This window comes from Heliconius melpomene, chromosome 11 (assembly GCF_056956725.1).
Source record: "Heliconius melpomene rosina isolate 202511_hmr_F chromosome 11, ASM5695672v1, whole genome shotgun sequence".
Lineage (NCBI taxonomy): Eukaryota > Metazoa > Arthropoda > Insecta > Lepidoptera > Nymphalidae > Heliconius > Heliconius melpomene.
The window spans coordinates 5,373,269-5,389,647 of NC_140399.1; the positions used below are offsets into that span (position 1 = coordinate 5,373,269).

Below are 16,379 nucleotides of genomic sequence, written 5' to 3' on the forward strand. Positions count from 1 at the left end.
CAATTAGTTTCAATCGATACTATTTTATTTATAAATCAAAATACGAAATATGAAATTAAGAACACGATTAATTCCTGTGAATGCATTTTTCCTACGTCTGAAATGTTGACGTATCTTAATTATTTTTTTAGGTAGGTAGTTATTTTGTTTGAAATATTTTTTATACTATACTGCTTCCGTAAAAGGAGAGCAGACACTTCCATCCTGTATATTATTTTTAATTTCGATGCCTTTTCGATTGCCATAATATTTTATTCAAATTAAGAGATATTTAAACTGAAATGAATGTCAAGTATCTACGGTCCCGTGAAGAAAAAAAACCACAAGCATAAATATTTTTTAATCTAATTGTAAACATCACCGAAATTGAATTCTTTAATTTAAGTTTTAGTTGCACCAAAAAAGAAAGTTGTTGGCACTTGGCATCCATTAAATTGATTGATACAGTAATTAAATTTGATAAAGAATTAAATTGATTCAAATTCCTAATTAATGAACCTGTGTTTTATTGTCAGTTGTCACTTGAACTTGTCATTTACATGAAAACAAATGTCACAACAATTTTAAAACCTTTAATATTTGTGCTTACTTACTCTTTGATGAATAAGTGAAAATAAAATTAATAAAATAATTACTGCAACCTTATTATGAATGTTATATTAAATAAAAACATATAAGTACAACTCACCATCATGCCTACTTTGATATTGTTAGATGTTTCTTTATCAATGTCCCGGCCTGTGCCGACCACTGATACAGCAGAAAGTCATACACGATTTACAATAGCTTCAGCGGCTATAAACACATTCCTGGATTATCTCTGCATCCATGCTAAACTGGAATATGTAGCACTTGCCACTTTTTCTTCAGTTTATGAAGGTAAATAACCTTCATTCACTTGAGTTTTACAGTACAGCAAGATTCTTTAATTTAAAAAAAACTAGATTTAATCGAATTTTATTTACAGTCGCAGTTCCTTTCACTCGCGAATATGATAACATACGAGTAAAATTACCACAGTTAGATGATGGAGATAAAACATGTATAGGAACTGCCCTTCATGGTGTTAACCAATTGATACTTACAGAGTGGGGCTATCAAACACCAGTGCAAATAATCTTGGTACTATATTACAAAATTTGGCTTTATTATATCTATTAATACTTTTGAGTTTAAATATTATCATTAACAGATTACAGATGGCAGTTGTGGAGTAGGAACAATAGGGAGAAACCGCATCATTCAGGCTCTGCCATTACCGCCTACATATCCTGGAAAAATACATGTTTTACCTGTAGTATCTCCTCATGATCCCTGCTTACAAAATGGTAAATGTTATTTGGATTATAGCTTCATATTGTAATTGTAATGTGAGCATGTCAGGTGCAGGGGCGTAATCGTGTGACTGTAAACACAATGGTTGTGGATTTGATTCCCCAAATACGTGGGTCATTCCCCAGTTACAGAGGTATATCATTTGAAGAAAGAAGGAAAATTTATTTAGTGTAAATATAAGTTTCTAATAATTTGTCCACCAGAAATTAGCCATAATAAATAATTTTTATTGACAACTACACTATTAATAAATATAAAGAAATTAATTAAAATTCTTTACAGCTATGCCCCTGTACCAGAAGATTGTGGATCTGGCCAGCAACACTGCTAATAACTCTAATGGCAATATAACTAGGGGTGCGATCTACTGTCCAGACCAACTTTCTATACCTGGTGTATGTTTATTGTGTTATCTATTTTTGTATTTATTAAAATTTAAAATGTAAAATTTTTTGTACAGAAGATTATTTTTATGCATTTTCCATATTCAAATATTAAATATATTAAACCATTCTCATGTGTAAAATGAAAATCATTTTTTATTTTACTTTATGTTTGAAAAAAAATTATAATCAATATTGTATATATAAATATTGTATAAACAATGAAATGTAGGCTATGATTTTGTTTGTGTAAAACATTAAATCATATTTTCCTGCTCAGTTCCTCTTCAGTTTAGTTGATCATAATTCTGGTTTGGGCAACATACACTTGTGGTCTTTGCATGGACATTTTTCATTTCATGTTTATTATTTTATTAGGTTGTAACTGCAATGACACGTCTTTGTGAACAACATTATCAAGAATTCTGGTGTACACTAAAATGTGGTCAACTTGAAACAAGAGTACAATTATTTCCGGCACCGCAACCAGCATCCCATGAAGGACTATCTGCGAGTTATACATTGTCCAATCAACTACATGTTATCGGATTTTTACAACAACAAGATTTAGGTATGATTTACTAAGTAAAAATGTACTTACTGAGTAAATAAATTAATTTACTGATTATTTTTCGTGGTTTAGTCATATATATACCATTCAAATGGTTTTTCTGGATTATTAGTTATTATATGTTTCGTTATTTTCCTTCCAAATAATGTAAAAATGTTAGTTTAGTCTTAAGTTGTGACTGATCTCTACTTTTAGGTTTTAACGACATTCTATGGTGGAAGGCGAAATACATGTTCGGTTTTTTCCTACAATACCAGGAAAATTTAACAACGCCAAATTGTCAACTCCTTTTTCTTGTTGTTTAGCTTCATGCTGTATCTCCCATATAGCCGGATACACAATTTTTTAATAGTTGCATGTATTGGATAATTGGAGTTGAATGTATTATTTCAGCGCAATATATTTGGTTTCATATTTTTTGTAGTAGTTATTAGTAGGTAGGCTTTTGTTTATAATTTCTTCCGTTTAAAAATAGTCATTTAAATATATTTTAATAAGTACTTGAAAAGATTAGTAGCACAGATTTAAAATTACGGTACCTACTAAAAAATCCTTGCTGTGTAAAAACAATTGGAAATCCTTATTGAAACTACGAAAATGCGGGTTGCATTAGGGTTTAATTAATTTTCACATTATCTTAAGTGCTTTGCAAACATACATTATATGAATAATCCAGTAGTAAAAGCGGGCGAAGCCGCAAGGGGGTCGCTAGTATTAAATAATTCATTTTCCCGCGAAATCGGACCTACAACCGTCGCGTATTACAGTTTCGTGCTGGGTTCAACTTGCGTCATGACGGTCTTTCGATGGCTTTCTTGTTGTATATCTATCTATATTTGTACTTAACAGGCACACCAATCGCTTTAAGTAAACATCTTGTGATACCTCAAGCACAAGTCGGAAGTAATTCTGCAAGTCGGGAAAACTTTGGATCTAAAACACCAACAAAAGTAATATTTTAAATTATATATTATTCATACACTTCAAATATTGAATTAATTTATAATTATATTTAGCATATTGTTGTTCAGTTCTTTATCTAGTATGGACTATGACAGTTAAGAAAAACAAATCACTTTACCAATTTCATAACAAATTTAAAAAAATACCTACAAAATAAAATTGAGTATTTTTTTTATTACTAGGAAGGAAGTAGTACCGAAAGTACTTCAACAGAAGAAGATATGTCTGATCCTAGCAAAGTGCCAAACTTTTGTGTTCTACTTCATGGTGCGCTTAAGGTTTGTATTTATATTACACGTTAAGTTTGCCACGGACTTAATGTAGGTGCTATATACACTTGTACTAATGTAAAATCATTACACTTGTGGACCACGACGATTGTGGGTTCGATTCCCTTTCAGGGCTTGAGTTATTTTAATTTCCTCGCTCTGGTCAGACGAAAAAGGACAGTGAGTGCCAGTCAACCCGCAATGTCTCGAAATGAGGGGAAAGCCTAACTTTAAACTACTAAATATTAAATACTTCTTAAAATATATTAATTATAATTTAAAAAATTAAAGAGGGTAGATAACAAAAATATAATTGATTAAATCTATAAGTATTAACAAGTATAGCAAAAACCATGTTTTTTTATGACTATTACATACAGGTGGAAGGTATGGCGGCCATAGTGCAACTAGGTTCCGACTGGTGGGGGACACTGTCCGCTTGGTGCGAGGTGTCTCGCGCGCGCCGCTCCTGCTTGCTGCTGAGCGTGCTGCGGCCGGGCGCCTCCGCGGCGCCGTGGCTGGGTCCCCTCGACCAGTTGGGCCCTGCTGACGATAATACTACTTCAAGTAAGTTATTGGTAGTTACGACTATGTATTATTTACTAAAGAACCTATTCTCCTGTAAAAAAAAATTAAGAAGATTTTTTCATGTATATTCGACGTTGTTTTTTTTAAAATTATAGTGAAAGTATTGTTCTGGACACGAAAAAAATTATGCCTGTTAAAAGAGCAGCCCTTAATTTTTATATTAAGAGTATTAAATATATCTTATCGCGATTTTAGAATTCTCATATAAATAACAATTTTTAATTTTTACTGTGTTACATACAGTTTCGCATTCTTGTACTGCAATAATGTTTTTTTATCTTTCACATTCAATAAATCGTTACACAAAACTAGTCGATACAAAAATAAAATATTGAGATATATTAAATATGTGACGCTCCTATCGGCACAAGCGGTGTAGGCCAGGTATCATAATGCAAAAAACTATACATAAGTATGTGAACACGCAGCCCCGGCGGAAACGTTCCCGGTGCGGTCGTGGCGCTCGTACAGCGGCGGCGGCGCAGGCTGCGCTTGGGCGCGCCCACACGCACTGCTCGCGGACGTGCAGAAGGTGCTGCGCCACGCGCGCAAGCTGCCCGACAAGACGCAGCACCTGTATAAGGTTAGTACTGCTGGTGGGTACAGCGACGGCTGTGGGCTTGATTGCTTCGAGGGAATTCGTTATTTTAGTTTTCTCTGATAATAAGACAAAGCGCGGCTATTGAGCGAAAAGTATGGAAGAAAATGTTTTAACACAAAATTGAATGCTCTGGTATATGGGGAATATGGGGAAGGGTAAAACTAAAATAAATTGTAATAAAGTAAACTAAAAAAAACTTTCCATATATAATTAATTGTTTCAATGATAAAGAAATTCTAACAATAACTTAGTTTAACTTAATTCTATATTTAAAACAAAGTAGGGTCCTAATCACGATCACGACAAAGAGATGGAGCGGTACAGCTCTGACTGATTTTGAGTTCGATCCCCATTATGAAAAATGACTTTTTATTATCTCTTCTTAGCTCATAAAAAATGCACCGTTGAGTTTCGCTACACACTGCGCAATTTCTCTATAACATGCGGTAATCAGAAAACGGAGTGTCTGAACACATTAAGACACAACAATAACAAAAATGTGGTTAACAGTATAAAAAAAACATTATTTGTTATACTGCACTGTAATCGTCTTAATTGTTTTTAACAATTCTTATTGTTTTAAATTTCAACTTCCATCATAGAAATATACTCTATAAATATTATTCAGGAACTGAATCGATTACGCCGAGCAGCAATATCATTAGGATTCTCAGAACTGTTGACATGCGTCGGTAGTGCTTTGGAGCGAGAGTGTGCAGCACTTCCTGCGTCTGCGCCGCCAGAATGTGCGTTACAACTTGCGCACGCAGCAGCCGCTTTGAGAGATCCGCGGACAGCCCTCGATATAAAACATACCCTGCAACCCCTTGCTACGAACTTTACGGTTACATCTATGTCGCATTAAATTAAATATTAAAATATGATGGTTTTTGTTTAACTTGCGAAGCTTATATTGTTTTTCTAATATCTAATAATATTAAGTATGTTATTTAACGTTATCAAGTTTTATTCACTAAACCGAGGTGTTCTTTAAATTAAGTATTTTTTTATTTTATAATATATTTTTCAAGATAGTTTCTGCTTCAACTAAACATTCGCGATGTTTGAAAATCTTATATCTAGATTTTTTTTTGATTTAACATGATTGTCCTGATAATAATATAATATCGTCGGTTTAGAGTTTAAACATACTAAATCCATTTTTTATTCGTATGTACTCGTATATTTTCTTCTTTATATAAAGTGTACATAAATAATAAAAAGGATTATTTTATTTCATATAGTAGAAAATATAAATTAATTTTCAAAATTGTAAATATTGCCTTCTAATAATATGCGGTAACTCTTAATTTTTCTTTTATTTTGACTCTCCTGAGAATCTAAGTCAACGATATATTTCGGTGTGGTTAACTAAACACAACTGTCAGATGTCAATGTCATTAAAAAATGAATGTTGATATTCAACAACACAACTGAACTTAATTTAATTCCATTAAAAAATGTTAATTATGAAATAAGAACTAAATTGAAACAATTGAAATCGGTTACAAATGTCCCAAAGTTCCATTCAGTAAAATATGGCAAAAATATTTATGAAAATACTATTATCGGTTTTTTTGTCCAGCTTACCGTTTCTATTTAGTATAAATGGAGATTTTGTTTTTGATGATTCAGAAGCAATACTCAAAAATAAAGATGTTCAATCTGAATATTGGCTGGATCCATTTGGTAGTGACTTTTGGGGAACAAATATAAAAAGTAACTCAAGTCATAAATCATACCGGCCTTTGACGATTTTAACATTCAAGTGAGTGAAATATAATAACTATAGTCAATAAGCTTTCAGTTAGCCACAAATGTACATAGGTACAGGTTCCTTAAATAATTCTAATTATTTGTCTTTTACTTACAGGTTGAACTATTATTTAAATAATAAAAACCTGTCAGCTGCTCAATTTAAAGCTACGAATTTAATTTGCCATATTATTTGTTGTATATTAGTATGGAGGACCTATAAGTGTATATGGAATAGTATTAAAGTGAAAAATAATTTAAGTAGTAATATTGAAATGCCATTGATGGTATCCATTCTGTTTAGTGTACATCCTGTACATGTGGAAGCTGTATGTGGCATTGTAGGTAGAGCAGATTTATTAGCAGCAAATACATTCCTACTATCATTCCTTATATATAACAAGGCAATAAAATCTGACAAAGTATCAAATGTTTATTTATTTACTAGTATTATACTTGCTGGTACCTCCATGCTATTCAAAGAAAATGGTATAACTGTTCTGGTAAGTACATAAATTAAAATGTCACGATCATTTGTTATGTAAAAGAAATGTATTTCTTATTCTTATTTACAATTTTCAGGGTGTTTGCTGTGTGTATGACTTCATATTACATTTAAAAACAAAATCAAAAGAAAGACTGAAAAGAAATTATATATTTTACATCTTTAATAACTTTTATTTAGATATCAAATGTATTTATAGAATAATTTGTGTTATTTTATCTGCTATATTACTTTTATATGGAAGATGGATTATTATGGGAGCTACAAAACCTGAATTTAAGCCCACGGATAATCCAACTGCTTTCAGTGATGATCTCTTTGTTAAGGTTTGCAATTTACAAATAATATTTATTGTAATAAAATATTATTTAAATAGAAAATCTTATGATCCAACTAATTTCAGGTAGCTACATATAATTACATATATTTTCTTAATATGCTGCTGTTGATATGGCCCCAATGGCTAAGCTATGATTGGTCAATGGGATGTGTACCATTAATAAAAAATGTACATGACTTCAGAATAATATTTATTATTGTGTTATATTTCTATGTCATTTTATTTATAAAGGCAATTATGCATAATCCAAACAAAAATTCAACTAGAAGGTATTCATTTTAATTTGTTAGCTAATATTTATGATATGGTATTTAAATAATGTTGTATGTAATTTTTATCTTGTTTTTAGGATCATGATAATGGCCTTATCTTTAATGGTTATTCCATTTCTGCCAGCTGCAAATATTGTATATCCTGTAGGCTTTGTTGTGGCTGAGAGAATTTTGTACATTCCTTCCATAGGATACTGTCTACTAGTATCTGTAGGATTAAATAAGATTGCAAAATGTAGAGGGATTGCAAAAGAGGTGAGAATTGCTGATTATAATCAGAATTAAATAAGAAGATATTTAAGTAATATTAACAATGAATTGTATGATTACAAATTATTTAACTTATATGTATTGAACTTGTCTAAGAAGATTTTAATTTTTCTTTATTTACCCTTTAAACATGTTGTTACAAGCTGTTTTGATAGTAAAATATTGCATGTGAAGATTGTCATAAGCCCCGAAAAATTACTAAACATGTGTATAAATAAAAAGAATCTATCCATTCTGTGATATATACTCAATTTAGCTTTACACTGTATCCCACACATATCCCAAGAACCTAGTGTTAGCACACTCCTTTCCCCATTCTCGAGTCATTGTGAGTCACTAACGAAAGTCAATGTCGCGCTTTCCCTCGCTACCAGAGCGAGAAAATTAATATATTAATTATTTTAATTTTAAGTGAGAATCGAACCCTCAATCGTTGTCTTTACGTATATTCACATCCATTATATTTAATATATATCACAATATTTGAATTTTTTTATTAATATCAGTAAACTTCTTCTAGCGGGTGTTCTATGCTTTACTAATAATAATATTTGTGTACGCTCTAAGAAGTTGGCATAGATCATTTGATTGGCAAAACGAATATCAATTATTCACTAGTGCTTTATCAGTATGTCCATTAAATGCTAAGGTACATTATAACGTAGCTAAGGCAGCCGACGCCAAACAAAACAAAGACTGGGCTTTAGAGGAATATAGAGAAGCAATTAGGTATGTTCTTGAATTTTTAATTAAAATGAATATGTGATTTGGAATTAAATTTGTATGTTAATTTCTGTTTGTTTTCTTTTTGGTTTCAGATTATACCCAGAATATTACCAAGCAATGAATAATTTAGCGAATTTATTAAAAAACGAAAAGCAATATAAAGATGCCGAATTTCATTTAAGAAATGCAATCCACTATAAGTAAGTTAATTTTAATTAGTTTTTTTATTATTAAGATATTTTTATCAGATCGTTTATTGAAGGCGTGGCGTATTATTTAGGGTTGCGTAACTAAAAAGTAAAACGGTACCCTATTACTAAGACATTATTGCATTATTTTTACAGACAGACAGAATGTACACATTTTGATAAGCCTCCTTTAATCTAAGAAAATAATTGTTCCAGAAAAGAATTTCCCGCTGCATGGATGAATCTGGGTATTGTGTTAGCAAGTACTGGACAGTATAAAGAATCTCAGATGGCTTATGAAACAGCTTTGTTGTATAAGAGAAACTATCCAGACTGCTATTATAACTTGGGAAACTTGGTGATTATTTTTAATTTATTATCAAGAAGGAATGGAAGAGAAGAAAGAAAGATCATTATCTTTAAGTCTATGAAATAAATTATCAAAATAAAAATTTAGCGAACCGAACCGAACAAACACATCACTTTTAGATTTTTTTTACAGTACAGTATTATAAAATGTATACAACGTATAATAACGTTTAATTTAATGTTATCTGGTCAATTCTTGTAACATTATAACATATTTTTGTCATATTTAGTATCTGGAAAGGAATAGAACTCAAGATGCGATGAAGAACTGGCATCATGCTATAAATATTAACCCGAAACATGTGTCGGCGTGGACAAATTTGCTGGCCTTGTTAGATAACACAGGTAAGACTTTTTTTTTTTTTGGAATGTAATAGTAAATATTTATATTTACTATCACATTCCAAAAAAATATTATATTTGCAAATTTGAAGTTGATAAACCTAGGTTTAATAAAGGTCAAAAAATTCATAAGATGCAATATTAAATTCGATTTATTATCCTATAAATATATTTCAATAAGCGAAAGCCGATGAACAGTGACTTATTTTGTTTTTATCTCTCAAAACCTAATAGGTATAACATATAATTATTACTTATAATTTATATTTTAGTAGTAAAATACATAAAATGCACTAATATTTAATTCATGTTTAGGTCAAACAGAGAGGGCTTTGCAAATTATACCAAATGCACTCGCAGAGTTACCGGATATTCCGTCAATTAACTTTGCAATTGCAAATATTTTTGGAAAAATTGACCGATACCACGAGGCTGAAAAACATTTTCTTAAATCTATAAAATTATTTAAACACCATGTCCAGCCCATTCATTTCGCAAACCTCGGTTAGTATTTGACACGTTTAATTTTAATCTATCATTATTAAATGTCAATATTAAATATGTGACACATTTCATTGAAATTTTATATTTAGTATACGAGTTCGCGAGGCTTAAGCTGAACTTTGCAATTGTGTGGCTGATAACTAACTATAGGCAGAAATAACTTTTAAGTCAGAAAATATATTATTAGAGACCAATAAAAAATTTATACATAAAAAAATATTTCAATTTTTCTACACAGGATTTGAATCTTCATAATTTTCACTCTTGTTTGTTGTGTTAATAATGAATTGTTTCATTATATTATCAAGAACAGCGTTGTCACCGCAGTTTTTTTAAATAAAAGATGATGATAAAATCATAAAGAGATGGTATGATAATAATCTTTTTTTTCTAGGAGTACTATATCATCGTTGGAAGAAATATGATCTTGCAGAACAAATGTATAAAATGGCTTTAAAAATAGATCCAACTTTTCATAGCGCAATTAGAAATCTTCAAAATTTGGGAAAAACAAAGAAAAAATCGAAATAAATGCAATCAAACAACTTTTGTATTTTTGTTACATTTCCAGTTTCTTTAAGCTTTTGTTTAACTTTTACGTTGTGAATATTACATTTTTACTACTGCTAGGCGTTTCCACCTGTATATATAAAGAAACTATAATGGAGTATAAAAAAAATCAAATTAGAATATAAAAACAATACCGGTACTCAACACGCAATGTGAACGCCAGAATTCGGTCGAAAATTACTATTTAAACTACTATTTTTCTTTACTTTATCGGGATTCGCTTATTTTAGCACAACCATGAAATGCATCTATTGAGATGCTATAAGTCTGCTCCAGCAAAAACTCCATTAACTATTATTTTCCGTGGAAGTAGTAATGTCAATATTACTTTCTATATTTATATTGTTTTTTTATAAGAAAATTAAAATATATATGTAGGATATATCCAGTGGCGTAGCTAGGGGGGTGCGAGCGATGCGGCCGCACCGGGCATCAAAAGGAAAGGGGCATCAAAGTCAACGATTATTTTTTTAAAGGTGATGTCACATTTTAGTGGCTGACACTTGCTACGCCACTGGATATATCGCATTTTGGAAATTTTTGTTTGGAGTGCCTGCCAAGCATAGGTAGTCTGTGTAAAAAAGGTAAGATTGTTTGGCAATTTGACATTGACTTGACAGACATGACAACTTGACAAGTTTTGGTACAATAAAACGGACGGTTGTTTATAAATTAATAGCGTTAGCGCTTAGCGCATTTTTATACTTTTCTTAAGACATTTTTAGTATCTAAATACATTTTTTAGCCATAATGGAATTTACACCAAGTTTGTCCGCATTTCAAGGAGTTATTATATCTGCTGATAGTGTGCACTCTTTTTCTAAATTGACATCTAAAGGAGGTAAACAAATATTATAGGGTTATTATATATTTTTTGTTTTTTTTTCTAATTAAACATATATATTTTTTAATTAGTTATGCTCACTTTCTGTTATTTTTTTAGGAAACGAAGATAAAATTGAATATGTCGTTCAATGCATTCGAAACTTTTTGCGAAAAGAAAATTTTCTTGTAGAAAATAGAGTTGCAGAAGATGCCATACAAATTTTGCGAAAATTTGCTTTTTATGTGGTAATAAATTCAGATTTAACAATTTTAGAAGAAATGGTGGACTTAGATGGAATAGACTTTGTTATATGGACTATACCTACAATTCCAAAATGTCTTATGTGCGAAATTTTATGGAACATTCATTTGGATCAATTTATATATGAAATATTAGTGTTTACCCATCCACGGTTGGCTTTAGAAGTAACAGATGCATTTTTATCTAATTTTAAATATTTTAAACCAACTGAATGCTTAGAGAAAGTAAAACTATTGACATCAGCTTCATATAGACTAATTTGTAGATTTCTCTTTTTTGAATCAGAAAGCAATGAATTAACACATGCAGTTAACAATTTTCAAAGTTGTCTAGGGTTCTATACTGAGCCACCCAATGAAGCCAAGTTAGATATTTTAAGCAAAGATGATAAATATCAATTTATTGGAAATTGTCTATATTCCATGTTGTCACTGGTGTTGGAGTGCTTTAATGTTTTCACATCAGTACACAAATTAAAACCATTAGATTTCCAAGACATATATGAATTAACTTATAAAGAAGAATCTGTTGTCAACCAAGAATCCTCAATTATAATAGCCGATTGTAATAACAACTCTTTACTTGAATGTGTTAATAACTGTCACATACTTTTATTAGATAAGTGTAAAATTTTAGTAATGGGCGTAAGTGTTGACATATTTTGTGCCTGGAGTGAATTTGAAGAAAATGATAAAAGCATGCAGCAATCTATTGGTGAATTGTGTTACAAAGTGCATTCAATTTTGTGTTCAATTGCTAGTGTTTCAGATCATCCTGTTGTCAGTATGTTACAACAAATATCCTGCAAACCTTTAGACTTAATAGAAATTATAAATAAAACCGGTACTAATGTGATTGTAGAAAATATTCATAAGAATGATAATGATTCTTCCCAATGGATCAAAGCATTGATACACAGAGATAAGATTTGTGAAGATTTAGTTTTACTGGAGCAAATCACTAATCATTTACACATTCTGAATGTAGATGAATGTTACAAATTATTTAAAATAATTTATAATTTTCATAGAAATTTATCAGAACCAAATGAATATATATTGACATTAATGTTCAAAGTGTTTCAATGCTGTAGTAATAGTTCAAAACAAGAAATTGTCGCAGAACATTTTAGCAATGATTATTTTAATGACAGTTTACAAACTTCAGAATTTAATAATATAATAACAGAGATCTTCAATAAGCTTATAATATCCCCAGGCATGGATTTATGTGATGTATTAACAGTATTTGTTCAGAGCCCTAGAAAAGTTTATAGTAAAATATTTTTACTGGCAAGTGAAAATATGCATCAAACTGACATTATGCTCAAAATAATGAAGTTATTGGAAAAATATTCCAACCATTATTATAATGAAGAAACGGACCCATATGTAATATTGGTAACTAAGGAAATAATAAATAACTCTCTGGAGACTGATGAGAAACAAAATAATTTTGTAAGGTTTTTAAAGTTAGTAAAAACAGAAAATATAATTCCTGGACACAAATTACTTTTGTTAGTAACAATGCCAAGTTTGCACAATGCCCTATCAAATAGAAATATAAAAAATATTTATGTTCAATGCAAACTTTTACAAGAAGCTTTTGCTCTGTCTGAATTAATAGAATATAGGGCTCCAATTCTAGCCATGTTAGCACAAATATTAGATACTGCAAGATGGAAGATCAATACATTTATTGTGCTAGCACCCTTTATATTGGAAATTGGCTTGAAATTGCAAATAGCACTTTTAAATACCTATGAATTGGATATTCCAGGTGAGATTACTCGATATTTGGAAATTAAATATATTATTTATTATTTTTAAATTTTGATAAATTTGCTCTGATAATGATAGAATTAATGTTATAGAACTCTCGTAAATTAACAATTGATTTGTTAGTCAAAGCTGTCATTAAAAATATGATTACAGAGAAAGAGAGCATATGGCTGAAAAGTAAATTAAGGAATATCAACCCTCTTAATATGTATTATTTTAGACGCCTATGGAACCCCCCTGGCAATACATTTGTAGAAGTCATAAGCGGGATACATATACACAAAGATATGGACATGGAACATTTATCATCATGGCTTTCCCAGGTAAAACATTCACCTTAGCAAATATTTTTACCATAACTCTCCCTATAGTAGTACTACAAATAATAGATTGTAACAATTGTATAAAAATTTCCACATACTTAGATGTGAATATATAGCTTAGTGATCAGAGCACTTGGAGGGTTTTCAAGAGGCCCAGGTTTAATGCTCACAATATATTTTTTGAATATATTTTCTATAGCTTATGCTTTATCCCATGTATAACAGTGTTAAGACAATTCTTTCGTCATTTTCCACCCAATTTTCTAGACTTGCATGTTAAGTGCCAGAATTCAAAGCCTCGCTTTATATTGTTACCATATTGAGAAAATTAAAATAATTCCTCAATTTAATACTTATATTGAATTTTTTTATGTAATTTGAAAAGTTTTATAACAGATAATATATTGCACCACTCTCCAAGAATGGTATAATATCTGGGACAGTCTTACAGTATTTGGAAATGGAAATATATTGGATGTATTTCATGATTCCTTATTATTAATATTGATGGCAGAGAAATCAAATCATACAGAGGCTTCTAAAGCATGTTTATTATATTGTATGAAAAACTATGTGGCAATAGTAAGGGTAAGTAGTTTTTTTAATCTTGTTTGTTGAAAACCAAGACAACCAGTAAGTAGTGAATCATTTTATTATTCTTATATATATATATTGTATTATGTCTTCTTCTTCCTGGCATTAATCCCGGCTATTACCAGGGTCTGCCTTCCTACTTAACCTACTCCACTTTGCACGATCTTTTGCGTCCTCGGTGGTTAGACCATTGGCTCTCATGTCCTGCATCACGACATCCAACCAGCGCTTCCTTGGGCGTCCGGGAGGTCGCGCCCCAGGGACTGGTATAGCAAGGCACTTGCGTCCGACATAGTTCTTAGGCCGGCGCGTAACGTGGCCAAACCATCTCAAGCGACGCTCTTGGAGCTTATCCGCTACGTCACGGACCCCAAGACTACCTCGAATGAATGTGTTGCGTATGCGGTCAGACCGCGTTACGCCGCACATCCACCTCAGCATCTTCATTTCCGTGACGTGAAGCTCCTGAGTGTGCCGAGATAGTGCTGGCCAACATTCGCTGCCGTATAAAAGAACCGGTCGGACGATGCTCTTGTATATCAGCCCCTTGAGCTTGGGCGGTATTCTGCGGTCGCAGACCACACCAGTGACCTCCCGCCATTTGGCCCAGGCAGCGCTTATCCGGCCATGGACATCGTGGTCAATGCCTCCAGACTCGTGCATGACAGATCCAAGGTACCTGAACTTCTCCGACTTAACGGCTGGCTCAGGACCTATAAGGATGGTGCTCGAGTCCCGGCTCCCGCAGACCATGTGTAAAATATCGACAAATTAATTTCCGTAAATTAAATTTTCATAATGCTGACATCAAATTATTGAATTTAAATGATCTTTTTTTATTTTACTCATAATAAAAAATATATCGTTTAGATTTAAGTTTATTTCCCACATCGTATAAAGTCAAAAACAAATTTATTAATTAAAAAGAATCTCATTACAACTTTGTTTTTATAACAACTAACAGCATCTTCAAATTATAACTTACTGACTAAATGTTTAATATTTTGGAAATGTGCAAATTGATAAATTTCTTTGTACATCATTTTAACACTTTAGAAGATTATTAATTAGTACAATTTTATTAAATCATCAGTTCAATTTTATTTAAGTTTATTCACTTTATTATTATATGATACTATAAAAATATTACTGTGTGTCAACAACACAAAGTAAAGAAACAACACACTGTGTTACTCTTCTTCATAATAAGGAACTTTTTAGCCTTTTCTTTCTACTTTGGGAAGCGAAATAATATATATGAAATTACCTCCAAATAGATATAATTGAATGCACAAATATAGGTACTATAGTCAGACACTATAGCCACAAGTATCTAGTTGTATATAAAATAATGTTTCAGTATAAATTCTTCAAGCTGCCACTGAACGAAAGTCAAGTAAGGATAATACTCAACAAATTCGTCATTATGGAGAATTTAATATCAGAAAATGATGTGGAAGACTTTTCGACTATATTTTTGCCGCTATTTGCTTATATGACATCAGTAAAAGAAGAACCTTATTTTGATATACGCAATATTGTTAAGAAACTTAAAAATTGTATATTTATTGAGATGTTATCAAATTTATTTATTAAAATAATTCAGTAACAAATATATACATGATTAGATAGATTTTTGTTTAATAGTTTTCCTGTGTTAAGTTTCCCAAAGTATATATCTTTGTCCAGTATTTAAGAGTATTGTAATGGGAATGGTGTGTCTACACTAGGTTCCCTCTGCCTACCCTGCTGTGAGCGGGATATAGTGTGAAACTAAAACTAAATATCATTTTATAATTAGCACAGTTTAAATTTTCTACAGTACAATACAATACAATACAATATCCTTTATTGCACAAAAACAACAAAATTTTACACAATTTATATATAAAAATTTACAAAAACATGTACAATAAGGCGGCCTTACACTTTTTCTAAGATACTAATGGAAAATAAATTACTTTTTAAGAAAGAAAAACTGACTTCAGACAATGAAAAAGTTAAAGATAATATAATTTTACATAAAGTAAATCATACTTTGAT

General features: G+C 31.0%; 3 protein-coding genes across 3 annotated transcripts; all 3 read left to right on the plus strand.

The window, feature by feature from the left end:
• Positions 1 to 522: 522 nt before the first annotated feature.
• IntS14 (integrator complex subunit 14) lies at positions 523 to 5,591 on the plus strand. The gene is made up of 10 exons (XM_085192817.1): positions 523 to 879; positions 968 to 1,122; positions 1,193 to 1,328; positions 1,618 to 1,730; positions 2,097 to 2,289; positions 3,139 to 3,239; positions 3,435 to 3,530; positions 3,902 to 4,088; positions 4,538 to 4,692; positions 5,339 to 5,591. The coding sequence occupies exons 1-10, from the start codon at positions 693 to 695 to the stop codon at positions 5,573 to 5,575; spliced, it is 1,560 nt and encodes a 519-aa protein (XP_085048943.1). The 5' UTR covers positions 523 to 692; the 3' UTR covers positions 5,576 to 5,591.
• Positions 5,592 to 5,983: 392 nt separating this feature from the next.
• LOC146534541 (protein O-mannosyl-transferase Tmtc4-like) lies at positions 5,984 to 10,526 on the plus strand. Its single transcript, XM_085192815.1, has 11 exons — positions 5,984 to 6,478; positions 6,584 to 6,968; positions 7,048 to 7,296; positions 7,374 to 7,579; positions 7,660 to 7,837; positions 8,373 to 8,581; positions 8,671 to 8,778; positions 8,983 to 9,124; positions 9,366 to 9,480; positions 9,793 to 9,981; positions 10,376 to 10,526. The coding sequence occupies exons 1-11, from the start codon at positions 6,249 to 6,251 to the stop codon at positions 10,510 to 10,512; spliced, it is 2,148 nt and encodes a 715-aa protein (XP_085048941.1). The 5' UTR covers positions 5,984 to 6,248; the 3' UTR covers positions 10,513 to 10,526.
• Positions 10,527 to 11,158: 632 nt separating this feature from the next.
• On the plus strand, positions 11,159 to 15,967 carry LOC146534542 (uncharacterized). The gene is made up of 5 exons (XM_085192814.1): positions 11,159 to 11,392; positions 11,495 to 13,417; positions 13,573 to 13,742; positions 14,139 to 14,330; positions 15,697 to 15,967. The coding sequence occupies exons 1-5, from the start codon at positions 11,302 to 11,304 to the stop codon at positions 15,943 to 15,945; spliced, it is 2,625 nt and encodes an 874-aa protein (XP_085048940.1). The 5' UTR covers positions 11,159 to 11,301; the 3' UTR covers positions 15,946 to 15,967.
• Positions 15,968 to 16,379: the final 412 nt, after the last annotated feature.

What these genes read in the sequence shown, in the direction of transcription:
- IntS14 (XM_085192817.1), top strand. Translation starts at nt 693, where the DNA reads ATGCCTACTTTGATATTGTTAGATGTTTCTTTATCAATGTCCCGGCCT. An exon ending in CACCAGTGCAAATAATCTTG is followed by an intron (nt 1,123 to 1,192) that starts GTACTATATTAC and finishes TATCATTAACAG; the next exon opens with ATTACAGATGGCAGTTGTGG. An exon ending in AGACGCAGCACCTGTATAAG is followed by an intron (nt 4,693 to 5,338) that starts GTTAGTACTGCT and finishes AATATTATTCAG; the next exon opens with GAACTGAATCGATTACGCCG.
- LOC146534541 (XM_085192815.1), top strand. Translation starts at nt 6,249, where the DNA reads ATGGCAAAAATATTTATGAAAATACTATTATCGGTTTTTTTGTCCAGC. An exon ending in AAAATGGTATAACTGTTCTG is followed by an intron (nt 6,969 to 7,047) that starts GTAAGTACATAA and finishes TACAATTTTCAG; the next exon opens with GGTGTTTGCTGTGTGTATGA. An exon ending in AACAAAAATTCAACTAGAAG is followed by an intron (nt 7,580 to 7,659) that starts GTATTCATTTTA and finishes TCTTGTTTTTAG; the next exon opens with GATCATGATAATGGCCTTAT.
- LOC146534542 (XM_085192814.1), top strand. Translation starts at nt 11,302, where the DNA reads ATGGAATTTACACCAAGTTTGTCCGCATTTCAAGGAGTTATTATATCT. An exon ending in TAAATTGACATCTAAAGGAG is followed by an intron (nt 11,393 to 11,494) that starts GTAAACAAATAT and finishes TTATTTTTTTAG; the next exon opens with GAAACGAAGATAAAATTGAA. An exon ending in ACTATGTGGCAATAGTAAGG is followed by an intron (nt 14,331 to 15,696) that starts GTAAGTAGTTTT and finishes ATAATGTTTCAG; the next exon opens with TATAAATTCTTCAAGCTGCC.